Here is a 12,864-nt window from a genome sequence, read left to right as displayed (position 1 = left end):
AAAGTTAAATAAATGTGATGTAATCTTGTAATCTTCCTTTTGGAAAATTTGTCCAAAAGATATTGATAATAATCTATTCTCCATAAAAGAATAATATTAGTTTTTTTTAAATTTTTTATATTTAACAGGCTAAAATTGCACTTCCCTTCAAAACGTAAAAGCAAGAATTGCAAATAGGTTTCGAATGTCAATTTTCCATTAATTGGTACTAGCTATGTATATGGTATGTTAAAGATTCTGAGGTTGAGTCTGACTTGGAAGAAAAGACTGCTATCATTAGATAATAAATGTTTTCCAGGAATGCAAGATAGGGAGTAGACATGTTAAGTCCTGTATTTCCCATCCTTGCATAATTGGAAGAAGAGTTAACATTTAAAATATCTTTTCATCACAGGTACAGAGAACAAACTAGTGGTTACTAGTGGGGAGAGGTAAGGTGAGATAGGGGATTAAGAAGTACAAACTAGTATATATAAAATAAATAAGCTACATGGATATATTGTACAACACAGGGAATATAGGCAACATTTAATAATAACTATAAATAGAATATAACCTTTAAGAATTGTGAACTGCTATGTTGTACACCTGAAAATTCTATAGTAGTTTACATCAACTATACCTCATTAAATTCTTTAAAATAAAATATCTTTTCAGCAGTTACCAGAAATATGCTAGTCTACATTTAAAAAGAGCATTTAACTGAAAACAAAAGCCAAATTAATGCTCCCTATTTTCTGTCTCCCATAGGTCAATGCATCGCGTCAAGAAGCCAAATTGATGGAGGAGTGCGATCTTCTTATTGAGATCATTCAGCAAAGACGACAAATTATTGGAACCAAGATCAAAGAAGGGAAGGTATGATTTCTAGGGCAGAAGATTTCATAGACTCTCCTTGGAGAAAATATACTGCCATGGTTTCAGTAGCTTAGGAAATATTGAGTGCCCCCTTTTTCTATATTTTCTATCGTTTCCTCTGAAGTCTTTAAGATGTAGTTCAAAGCCCCTTGGTTGGCCATTTTTTCCTCCACCTTTTTCTTTGTTTTATGGTCTCTTGTGCACACCTATAATACAAAGGCTACTCCATTGCCCAACCCCAGGGCCCAGCATGGCACTCTGGTCTGTTACAGCCAATGTTTTCCATCCCTCCTCTCTGTAAGAAGTTGGATTCCATAGAGGAAGAGTTCATTTCTTATTTATTGCTCTCTCCTATTTAATACTGTGTTAACCTGCATGAATCAAACTTTATATGGATACAAATTATGAAGTGCTTTCCCAAGCCCTTGAGGGAATTCAGATAGGTGTAATTTCATGGGGGCGAAGCTCCTGTAGTTTCACTATACCATACACCCCTTTGTGGCTGTATTAATAGTACCTCTTTTCTAATGTTGTATGTTTAAAATTCCTACGGTTTTATAGTAAACTATTTTCAAAGAGCAATTCATAGATTTATATTATATTCTTTATGGCCATCTTATTTATTCAGAATTCATTCAGAAATGTTGATAACTTTGAATCTATCACTTTATTCTGCTTTTAAATGAGTCATAGTTTTATTGAAATACTTGTGATCCATTTTGTGTTACCCATTTCTCTGCCACCCTCAAAAGATAATTGGTAAGTGTTTAAAAATAGAAACATTCATTTGAGATCCAATAAATTCATGAATTTCAGTGATTGCTCATAACTGTAATGAACTATGTATAATTAAAGGCAGGTGGCAAGTATGAGGTAGTACACAGACATTACAACAGCTAATACATGTCTTCTCTTTCTTCTTCAAAATTTTAAAGGTGTATAATGTTTTCAATTCCTTTGTCTATATAGATCGAAAAATATTTAGACATGAACATTTCGATGGTGATCAGAAAAGATAAATCAAATAGTTCTTGAAGCTGTTCCAGTGGATTATCAAATTAATGTGATATTATTCCCTGGCCAAGGGCTGACTCAGATGTGTTGAACAGCTACTTTTCCCCACATACACATTGTACTGCGTGTCAGCCTGGAATCTGTCCAGGATCTATTTCTTCCTCCGTCATCATGCCCCACAAGTGTGTATCTCTTAATACCTGACATCTTCCAGGTTCTGAGACACATGAGAGCCTGAAAACAGCTGTAATGAATGGTTGATATATGCACATGGAAAGTAATTTGTTGCCTTTGTGCAGTGATCAGTTCTCAGTACTCATATTACTTCCTTATTTCTCCTGTAACAAATTACCACGAACTTGGTGGCTTAACACAGATTTATTATCTGACCTTCTGGAGGTCAGAAGTCAAAAACTGGTCTCAGTTGGGCTAAAGTCAAGATTTCAGCAGTGCTGCTTGTTTCTAGAGATTCTAGGGCAGAATTCATTTCTTGCCTTTTCTGGCTTTTAGAAGCCACCCACATTCCTTGGCTCCTGGTTTCTTCATCACATTGCTCTGATCGTTGCTTCCATCCTCAGATTTCTTTCTGTGACACAAACTCTCCTGTTTCTCTCATAAGGACTCTTGTAATGACATTGGGACCATCCAGATAATCCAGGATAATATCCCCCATCTCAAGATCTTTATCTTAATCATATCTGCAAAGCCCCTTTTGTCATGAAGGTTAACGTATTTTTAAAACTTCTGGGATTAGGATGTGGGCATCTTTGGGGGGCTGTTATTCAGCCTGCAGTGACTCTCCACCACCACTTCCTGGCCAGTGTGTCTTCTTTTCCCTTACTTAACTTCCCAGCGTGAGGGTTCCCCTCATGAGCTAGATCAAAGCAGTGAAGGGGTGTCCCCAGCTCCAGCCATAGTGATGCATGGGCTTCATGCTTTGGTGCAACCATTCTACCCCAGTGCAACATAGGGAACATAGTAAAATACAAAAGCAAAGAGACTTAGCTGGGCCCAAAACCAGGGAAACATCTCCATGGGCCAGAAGTGGAACCAAAATACAAAGCCATGATGGTGGCTAAGACACAGGCTCCTGGGACCTGGTCTGGGAGAGATGAAAGCAGGTCCACCTTCAACTCCTCTGGATAAACAGTTCTGGAAGTATTGGGGTAAAGGAAGTAGAAGTGTTCCAGATAATACGGGAGGGTGAAATCAGGATCCTTGGTTAATGCCATGGGCTGCATAAGGCTTCTCAGTTCATTAAAAGGGACTGAAAAAAGATTATTGCCAACCTCCGCCTAGGGTCACAGCTTTTAACAGACTTCAGACCTGGGAGTCCGGAGCAAGTCAGTTGTTGGGTTGGAACCTGGCTCTGCACTGTTTCTGATACCCACACAAAACGGAAGCCCCCAAATGCAGAGGTAATATAAGACTCCTGAATGAGGACTTCCAAGGACAAGGTGAAGGTGACCACAAAACAGGCAGGGTAGGCTAAGCAAGGAGGGTGAGGGACAAAGACATCATTAATGACTTCTCCCCTTCAAAACTAAAAACTCAAACCACAATTCCAAAGTATATAAAGAAATCTTGATTTCCTGAAAATCCAGCCAACAAAATCCGCCAAGACATTTTCTCATCTCAGATGCAATTCAATTTACTAGAAAATATTAAAAAGATGTTCAAAGAGATAAATGAAGGAAGTAGCTTCTACTGTGAAAGAGCAAAAATTTGAAAAACCACAAGAGAAGGATATGAAATAAGAAAAATTAGATATAAAAATAACAAATTAGAAGTTTTAGAGGGAAAAATGTTGACACTGAAATTGCAAAGAAGACTCAGCTGCAAGGGAGTTTTGGAAACTTGAGTTTCAGCCTCCACGTGGGGGAAGATAATCTACACACAAGAATATGAAACTTGATCCATACTTCACACCATATACCAAAATTAAATGTAAAAAGATCATATGCCTAAAATGTAAAAGGTAAAAACTATAAAACTTCTAGGAGAAAGAAAACATGGGAGGAAATCTTGGTGACCTTGGGTTGGGCAAAGATTATATACAATGGCAAAAACATAAAAGAAGTATTTATAAATTATATAGGTCATTATAAATTGTATTTCGCCAGGAATAAAAACTTCCTGTCAAAAGGCACTCGTAGGAGAATGTAAAGATAAGCCACAAATTAGGAGAAAATATCTATAAATTACTTATTTAATAAAGTACTTATATCCAGAATATGTAACAAATTGTCAAAACTCACTAGTAAGGAAATAGATAGCCCCTTTACCACAATGAATAAGAGAATTGAATAGATACTTTACCAAAGAAGGTATATAGATGGCAAATAAGCACATGAAAAGATGCTCAAAATCATTAGTCATTAAGGAAATGCAAATTAAAACCTCAGTGAGATGCCACTTCTTACCTACTAAGATGGTTAAAATTGAAAAGGGGGACCATGCCAAGTGCTGGTGAGACTAGGGGAACTGGAAGTCTCACACAGTTTGTAAGAATAGAAACGGTGTGTTTTGGAAAACTGCAGTTTCTTCAGTAGTTAAACACACACTTCCAATTTGATCCAGCCATTCTAGGTTTTTACCAAGAGAAAGGAAAGCACAGGTTTATATAAGGCTTGGACATGAATTTTCATGTTAATATTAAGGGTAATAGCCCCTAAGAGAAATGACCCAGAGTCCATCAGCAGGTGAACAGATAAACGATTTGTGACATAACCATACAATGGGATATGAATCAGCCAACAAAAAGGAGCGAACTGTTGCTACATGCACCAACATGAATCTCAATTATGGTGAGTGAGAGAAGCCAGACAGCAAATAGTATGTACTGTATGAAGAGGAAAAGGGCCCCTTCTCTTCACTGCTTTTATGTACTGGAAATCTCCAAAAGTTAAGATAATTAACTTGAAGTTCAGTTGTTTGAACTAACAGTTTTGGGGTGGGAACCCTGCATATATCAAAAAGCATTTAAAATACATTTAGCATTTGTAAGGTGAAATAAACAGGAAAAAAAAAAAAACAACCAAAACTGATATAAATAGGCCTGTGTCCCCAGTGAAAGGAGATTCCAACCAACAGCGTATTTCCATGATGAGTATGGAGTGAATTCCAGAAATTGCAATGTGCAATCACACTTGTCAGGGAGAAAAAGAACAGTGCCAAGTTGGAAAATATTTTTAAGCAATATATATTAAAAAAGTGTTTTCTAATGAAGAAATTCGTATTTTGCTAAACATTCAGTGTCTGATTCTGAAGTGTGGTACCATTTAGGATAGTATTTCACAGAGTATGGTTCAAATCAGGGCCACCTGATCAGAATCATTTAAGTCAGCAAACTTTTTCCATAAAGGGCCAGATAATAAATATTGTCGGTTTTGCCGTATGGTCTCTGGTGTAACAGCTCACCGCTGCCCAGTGCTGTAGTGTGAAAGCAGCTGTGGGTGATTGATTCATAAACACGTGCACATGGCGGTGTCAGTAAAACTTTATTTGCACACACAGATTGTGCGCTGGACATGGTCTGCTCAGACCATAGTTTGTGAACAGCCAACTTAGAACAGTGTTTTTCTTTTTTCCCTTCCTTCTTTCTTTCTCTCTGCCTCTTTTTCTTTCTTCGTTCCTTTCTTTTCTTTTTTCTTTCCCACAGTTAGAAATGCATATACATCAAATGCAGCGCGCGCGCGCACTCGCACACACACACACACACACAAGAAATAAGTTTTACAAAACTAACTTGCCCTTTCTATCAGGAATGCCCTCTGCTACTTTCTTTTCTCCTCTTCTTTCTTATTTAGTTTTTTCATGCTAGTCCTGTCCATACTGATGATTCATCACCTGCAGATCAAAGCACATTCCTTGCTTGTTAAAATGCAGATTCCTGCTGTTCTGCCAATGACAACTCCTCACCTGGGATGTGGGAATGTGGACCCAAACATCTACGGCTTTTCTTTAAAAGATCCCCAGCTGATTCGTGTGCACAGCAAGTTTGAAAAGCTCTGATCTGGTGTATCAAATGGAATTGTGCACTGAACTAAAAGTAAAATTATGCCACAATCGTTTTCTGTAAAACATTTCTCTGTTTTCAGAGGAGGCTCTCATTTTGGCTTGTTGCAACTTATGAATGATGTAGGGCGGTTTTTTTTTTTCTTTTCTTTTCCTCATGTCACTTTTAATTTCCAATATCATGATAGAAGGGGAAGAAAATGAACTTTAAGCATTGTTATGTCTGTCATCTGTGGTCCCTACTAGGCATACCGAAAGGCCATGAAGTTATTCAGAAGGAATATTTGAACCTTATTTTTCTTTTGTTAGAATTGTATTTAATGTCTTCAATTCGGCCATGTAATTTAAAGCATTCTTTATGTTGGGTGATTAAATATTCCTTCTTCTGACAGTTTCTTAAGGACGTGTTCTAATATCTTGAATTGGACTGTATCCCTTTCTTAGCTTTACCTCTGGATATAATGATGTTAGAAGCTAAATTCTATTTGGTGTAAAATAAGTGTTATTTTATTCAACTAATGAACACAGTTAATCTGCTGCGGTGGTCACTATAATTACATATAATGAGGTAAGTCTTTTACCGGGCTTAAAATAACATAGTCTTTGCCCCAGAGTTTTGACACATCATTCTCTAACCCTTTACTTTGAGGAATTTTTCTCACTCTTGCCTGAAATCCTGTGGGTGCTGCCTCTGAATTCAGCATTCATTTCCTTTGTTTGCTCTAGTCCGACTTAACCGGAATTGGACGTTCCTCAGAGGCCTCAAGTTCTGACATCTCCTTCCTTCCTTTTCCTCGATTGGAGTTGCCCAGGGATGATAGTGATGACTTGGAGAAAGAAGGAATTTCTTGGAGTTAGCAGGAATTCTGGAGGGAGCCTGAGCCAGTCTTGTCTGTAAGACAGATTAACTGGTCCCCTCCCTACCCTTTCACCCAGGGCTGTTTTCCATTCCGGAATGATCATAAGGCCGGCCAAGACCTGTCCCCGGCTGTGTGGACGGGGGCACTGGGCGCACGGCAATTCCAATTAGCGGTCTAATTTTAACTTGGCTTCTGGCCAGAGGGCTTCATCTCACAGCACATTTCAAACACCAGTGCGAACGGTCAAGTGGGTGACCGTGGACTTATCTTGGCTAGCCCCAGAGGTATGGTCAATTACGTCTGAGGGTCGTTTTCAAGCAAGACGGAATCAGGAATTGGAATGGAGGTTGGATCAAACAAGCATTTTTATCCCGACTGGGAAATGCTTATCAAAATAGTTCTTAGTTATCAAGTAAGCACAAAGTGCCTGGAAATGACGTTCCCAGTGAGGGGAAATGGCCCAGCTGTGCTTTTTTTGGCGTTCTCTCATCTACTCAACAGGAAAAATATTAATCAATGGAAAAAATGCTCCCTTTCTGTTAATTTAACACATGAGTTTTAGATAGTGTGGGAAATAGTAATACCTAATGTTTTTACATCACAGTTTTATTACGTGGATTGCAAAGAACTTTTGAGAAAATGGTTTTTACTTAGCCGCACATTTGCACCTGTAGAGATGTTTTATTTTCTCGATGGGCCAGCCGAAAAGCTGAGCTAAAGTTCCAGGGTTCCCAATGATCTTAATTGTATAGACTGGTTGAAAGAAGAGGTCCAGGGAAGAGGTCCAGTGACCCTCTGTAACTCGCCTTGGGCGACACCTTTTTTCCCCATCAACAGGGAAGCAATTCGCAATTCAGGATTTCCTCATAAAACAAATTAGCGACACTTCTCCAAGGAGATAAAGACTATCTAAGAGTGCCCTAACTGGGCTTTCCATATTGCTCTGTCTACTTTTTGAACTTTTATTGAAGGATTACTGGCAGACAACAAAATGTACACGCTAGGAGGGTCCAGACTGACGCATTCTCACTAAGCGAGCCGACCCATGTAAACACCTCTGTGCCTCTTTTGTTCAAGGTGATGCGGCTTCGGAAACTGGCTCAGCAGATTGCAAACTGCAAACAGTGCATTGAGAGGTCGGCATCACTCATCTCCCAAGCGGAACACTCTCTGAAGGAGAATGATCACGCGCGTTTCCTACAGACTGCTAAGAACATCACCGAGAGGTAAGTGCAGGGGCTGCTGGGAAATTCTCAGCGGCTGGCCTCCCGCGTCTAGGGTGTGATTGGTTGGCCTTGCCCTGTCTTGCTTTTGTTTGCATTTTCAAGGCTGAGTACCAGAGAGAATAGAGGCTTTGAGTTGCTTTGTTCCCCCTGAAGATGCTTCCCTTTGACATGTCAGCCTTTTCAGAATCAGCCTGGAGTTCAAGGCCTTTGAAACAAGAGTCTGCCAGTTAGAAAGAATGAAATCAGCCTGCTTTTGAGGGGGTGGGGAGAAAGCTTGTAATGGTTCAAAACGGCATTTATTGTGACCCTCAGGCCTGATCTTATCGTATACTTGGTAACAAAGAAGCCAAATGAAGGCCACAACATAAAAAGGAATCTTTTCTCCTGTCTCAGGGCTTACCTATTTAAAAAAAAATCACCCGGGTGTTGTTCTCTGTTAGGCCTGATTTTATTTGGTTGAGAAGCTTTGCCTCTCCTGAAAAGTCGAGGCTGACTCATGTGGGAGAGAAAGAAAGGACCAAACTGTCAACTTCATACCTCCTTCTTTTAGAATAGTTTTTATTCTAGGGTAGGGAATGTAAAAATGACCTTATTTGAATGGGCAGCCCAGCAGTGAAACTAGCAGGGGTCAGTGCTCCTTCAGCCCTCGGCCTTGCTTGGCGTAAAATGACTCATCTTCACTGCTGCAGGCACCTGTAGCGGTATGCCACCTAAACGACATCTGCAGCCAATGTCAGTGGCCTTGACTTTTCATTCCAGTTGTCAGAGTCAGCTGCCCCTTCGCCAAAACAGTAAAAGAATCCTACCACTGGAGGACCCCAGACAGCTCACTTGTGCCAGTCCGTGTCCTAGAGCAGGGGTCCGCAGACTGCTCCTGTAAAGGACGAGAGACTATTCCCCGCTTGGCGGGTTTGAAGTCTCCATCCCAGCTCCCAGCTCCTGCGCTCCGCCGTGCATGACGCGGCAAGGTGTGGGCGAGGGTGTGTTCCAGCAAAGCTGTTTGCAAAAATGGGAGGCCAGACTTGGCCCTCGGGCTGTACTTTGCCAACCCCTGGCCTCAGGGGGGAAAAATACTCACCATCTTATGATATGAATTTCTTCAAGGAAGGAGAAAGGAAACTATGGCTTCTGGAGGGGCTTGCTTGTGCCACTCCGCGTGCTAATTCTCCACGTGTCGCGCAGACGCAGGCGGCGCGCTTTCCGTTTCCACTGTTCCCTCAGTGGGAGGAGTATTGCAGGGCTTTTTATAACTGTGACCTAGTATCCAGCCAGCTTCTTTGTGTCCTTTCTTATATTTGAGAAAATTTCCTCTGCAACTGGTTAGATACTTATCTCTTCCAATGCACGTGGGCAACAGCTGGTTATCATCCCTTTTATATCCTTAAAATGATCTCTTCCCTCCTCCGAGAGCTGCCAGCCTCTTTCTTCATGCCGCTTAGGTTCCAAGTGTTTAATTGTCTTCGCTGCTCTCGTCTGGCCTGCGTCCAGTTGCCTGAAATATTCATGCTTAAGTTAAAAACTGCAAACAGCACTAGTATTCCAGTGTACCCAGGACACTCTGCTAGACAGCGTTCACACTTACGTCACGGTTTCCAACTGGGATCCAATAGTACTTTCCTCCAGCTATAAATTGTGAGGTGTCCGGATGAAATGGCCAGCCTGAGCTGCAGTTCTCAGCCAGGCCTAAAACTGCGATCAAGTCTAACAGGAATAAATTCTCACCTAGCGAGGGGAGAGAACATGGTCCCATAACAGTTATGGTAGAATGTTCTAGAAGAAGACGTGCATTGGAAGCATAACACTAGCACATGGATGCCCAGCAGGTCCTGCCTGGCCCCGTTCAGCTCTACCTCTCACAAGCCCATATCTCATCAAGAAACATGACTGATCTCTCTCTCTCTCCAAATGAATCGTATCATACACTGTATTCTCAAGCCTCACTAATATAAAGTTCTTGGTGTGATTGTAATGTGCACTTTTATAAAATTATGTTAAATAAGCAAGACTCTTCACTAAATCCAAGCATAAGAAGGTTGGCTTACGAGAAGTCTGAACTTCCATCAGGTCTGAATCCGTAGTACCTAGAAAAATTTGCTAAGAGCCCTTGTCCCTCTGTTTCCGCCTCCCCTGTCTTTCTGTCTCTGTCCGTCAATCCTCTTGGTGACTTCCTGAGCCTTTCTCTCTTCCCAGCAACCAGAGTGTAGTCAAAGGTCACCGGGCTTGGGTTAGGAGTTGGGAAACCTGGGCGCAGATCCTAACACTGTCACTTTTTACCTGTGATTCTTCGGGTTTATCCCAGAGCTACTTTCTACTTAAAAACCTGGGCTCATAGTAGCTCCCTCTATGAGGAGCTGTGACAACACTGCTGACGACACCTGTGAACTGGCCTTAGGTGTTGCAGCTGCTCCATTGTGTTGGCTGGATTGGTGTTTTCCTATTACTTACCATTCCTCTCTAGAACATGACCTCACAGGTCTGCTTGCTATCGTGTCTGCCTTGGGCTTTGGCGCCCGTGTACTTCTAAACCATCTTTATTCTTCTCTTCAAAGGTGGAAAGCCCAGGACAAACTTTTGATCCTGCAGACCTTCCTAAAGTGAGAGTTGGATGCGATTTTTCTGCATCATTAAATCACTTAGAGTGGGTGTGTTCGCCTGCAAGCTGAGTCAGACCACAGAAAGTTACTTAATTCATCCAAAAACAAACAGACAAACAAAAAAACCCGAGGAGAGCCTCAAGCTTTACATTGTAGGAGATGCATATGCTTTGCAGTCAAGTGTGTGGCTCTTTGCTAATTGCTTGGTAGTAATTACCGACAGCATTGGAGCTGTTCCCTCACACTTGTGAGTCTCATTTTGCTTCTGTGCTCCCAGCAGGCAGGACCCAGCCATCTTGTTTTCACCATTATGGCCCCGGCACATAGCAAACTGCCCGACTGGAGTGAATGCTTGAACAAAGCTGTAAAACAGAACCGATTATTCCTACCTAATATGGTGGTCGTAGGGATGCAATGAAATAATGTAGTAAAAATAGTAGCCGAGTTCCTATCACAAGGTGAACATGCAACAAATGCTAATCTCCTTCCTCCCCAGTCACACAGTGGCTGCACGTGGATTATATAACACACAGTATTCTCAAGCCTCACTAATATAAAGCTCTTGGTGTGACTGTATGTGTGCGCTTTTGTAAAATTACGTTAAATAAAGCAAAACTCTTCACTAAATCCAAGCATAAGAAAGTTTACAACTTATAAGAAATCTAAAATGAAAATCCCTTCTAGCAGCAAAGTTGTATCAAGAAGACGGTAAAAGGAAAATTCCCTCTGAACAGTACTCAGTTTTCAGAGTTCCTAGCGGGAACTCAGCCTCCGCAGCGTGACCCCTCTCCCTCACTGCCATAGGCAATTCAAGGATCCAAAAGACTTCCCCAGAACACAAAGCCAAGAACTCCAATTGTCAACTGGAAAGATGTCACTTAATTCTAAGAATTAGAGTGTATCTGATGAGTGATTCTTGAAATGTGTTCTGCAGGGTGTTCATTGGTGTTAAAACAATAGAGTGCCAGAGTCAAATGCATTTGGGAAATCCGGAGCTGACTAAAGGAAACTATGTTTTGTTACATGAGACCTCAGTGGGTTTTACCACGGTGATGTGCATTGTAGCCCACCTGCCCAAGAGAGACCTATCTAAGTGCCATTGCTGGAGGTCAGGCATGGGAGGGGGGATATTAAACAGGAAGGGCAGAGTATCTTCCCCTGGTGTTGACAGTTTGGCAGCAACCTTGTGAGTATTGTAGCTCTAGACATGTCTACCTTCTGGAAAACTGGCCCCGTATGGCTGCTAGCAACTGAGTGTTGTGGAGATGACACCAAAGTCGAAACAGAAACAGGAAGTCATGTGCAGCCCACTGTATTAAGCATCAAGATAGGACCCAGCACCCTCATTTGCTCCAGTATGTTAAGAGCTACACGCACGCACGCACGCATGCACGCGCACACATGTACCTGTACACACAGACACGGATGTGACTGTAAAGGCATGGCATTGAGAAAGTGGTATACACGGAGGGTCCTGGCGGATTTTGGCAGTTCATCTGAAAGGCCAGAAGATGGGCAACAAGGATTTGGGGGATAAAAACGATGCCTAAAGTGTTGAATTTGGCAGACCTCTGCTCGCCTGTCACTCCAATTAAGAATTTGAAATTGTAGCCAGAGATAAATATCTCTCCTTCCATCAAAAAAAAACAAATGCTTAGGTGTTAAAAGCTGCAGTAATCTCCAGAGAGTCTCACCGTCAGTCTTTGCCTCCTAGGCTTAGGAACTCTCATCCCTTCCATCCCTACTTCGCCAAGTTCCCAGCGTCCAGATGGCAGGCATGTTCACAGTGTCACTTGACCGAAGCATGTTTTAGTTCATTGTGGGTGGACCATAGAACCAGGAGAAACTTAGGGAGGAAATCTATTTGGGAAGAACCTGAACAGAAGCTTACACCAACTCGGGATTATCCGTTCAGAGCAAACCAGAGCCTCTAACGTGGTGAGCACAAGATCGGTGCCATTTGAGTATAGCAAAGAAATGTGATAGGAAGTTCGGGGCTTGGTCTATAATCGCTTGGTGCAATTTTCCCTGGACATCATGAGACTGAAGTACTGGAGTTTCACTTTGAAATTGTTATTTGAGGAGTTCAAGTGGCCCTGGAATATTTCTTTTAACTTATATGCATTTATGCACATGTTTTGGGGTCTTCAGTACATGACCTCTTTTAAGGGTTTAGTAAATATTTGTTGAATAATCGTGGGGTCTTTCTGAGTTTGAAGGCATTTTTGTGATCATACGTCAGAGGGAAGGCAATTTTTAAAGTACAGTTTGACCGTCTGTGGAAATTGCCGGCAA

At 41.5% G+C, this 12,864-nt stretch overlaps 1 protein-coding gene across 1 annotated transcript in view; it reads left to right on the top strand.

The window, feature by feature from the left end:
- MID1 (midline 1) overlaps positions 1-12,864 on the top strand; it is a 138,651-nt gene that overhangs the window by 113,086 nt on the left and 12,701 nt on the right. The window contains exons 4-5 of the mRNA XM_032475641.1: positions 751-858; positions 7,827-7,975. Of these exons, the coding sequence (XP_032331532.1) occupies positions 751-858; positions 7,827-7,975 (257 nt within the window). The remainder of the gene's footprint in view (positions 1-750; positions 859-7,826; positions 7,976-12,864) is intronic.

Source organism: Camelus ferus, chromosome X, assembly GCF_009834535.1.
Source record: "Camelus ferus isolate YT-003-E chromosome X, BCGSAC_Cfer_1.0, whole genome shotgun sequence".
Taxonomy (NCBI): domain Eukaryota; kingdom Metazoa; phylum Chordata; class Mammalia; order Artiodactyla; family Camelidae; genus Camelus; species Camelus ferus.
Note: the sequence above shows the minus strand (reverse complement) of the source record. Positions and strands in the feature narration are given on the sequence as shown.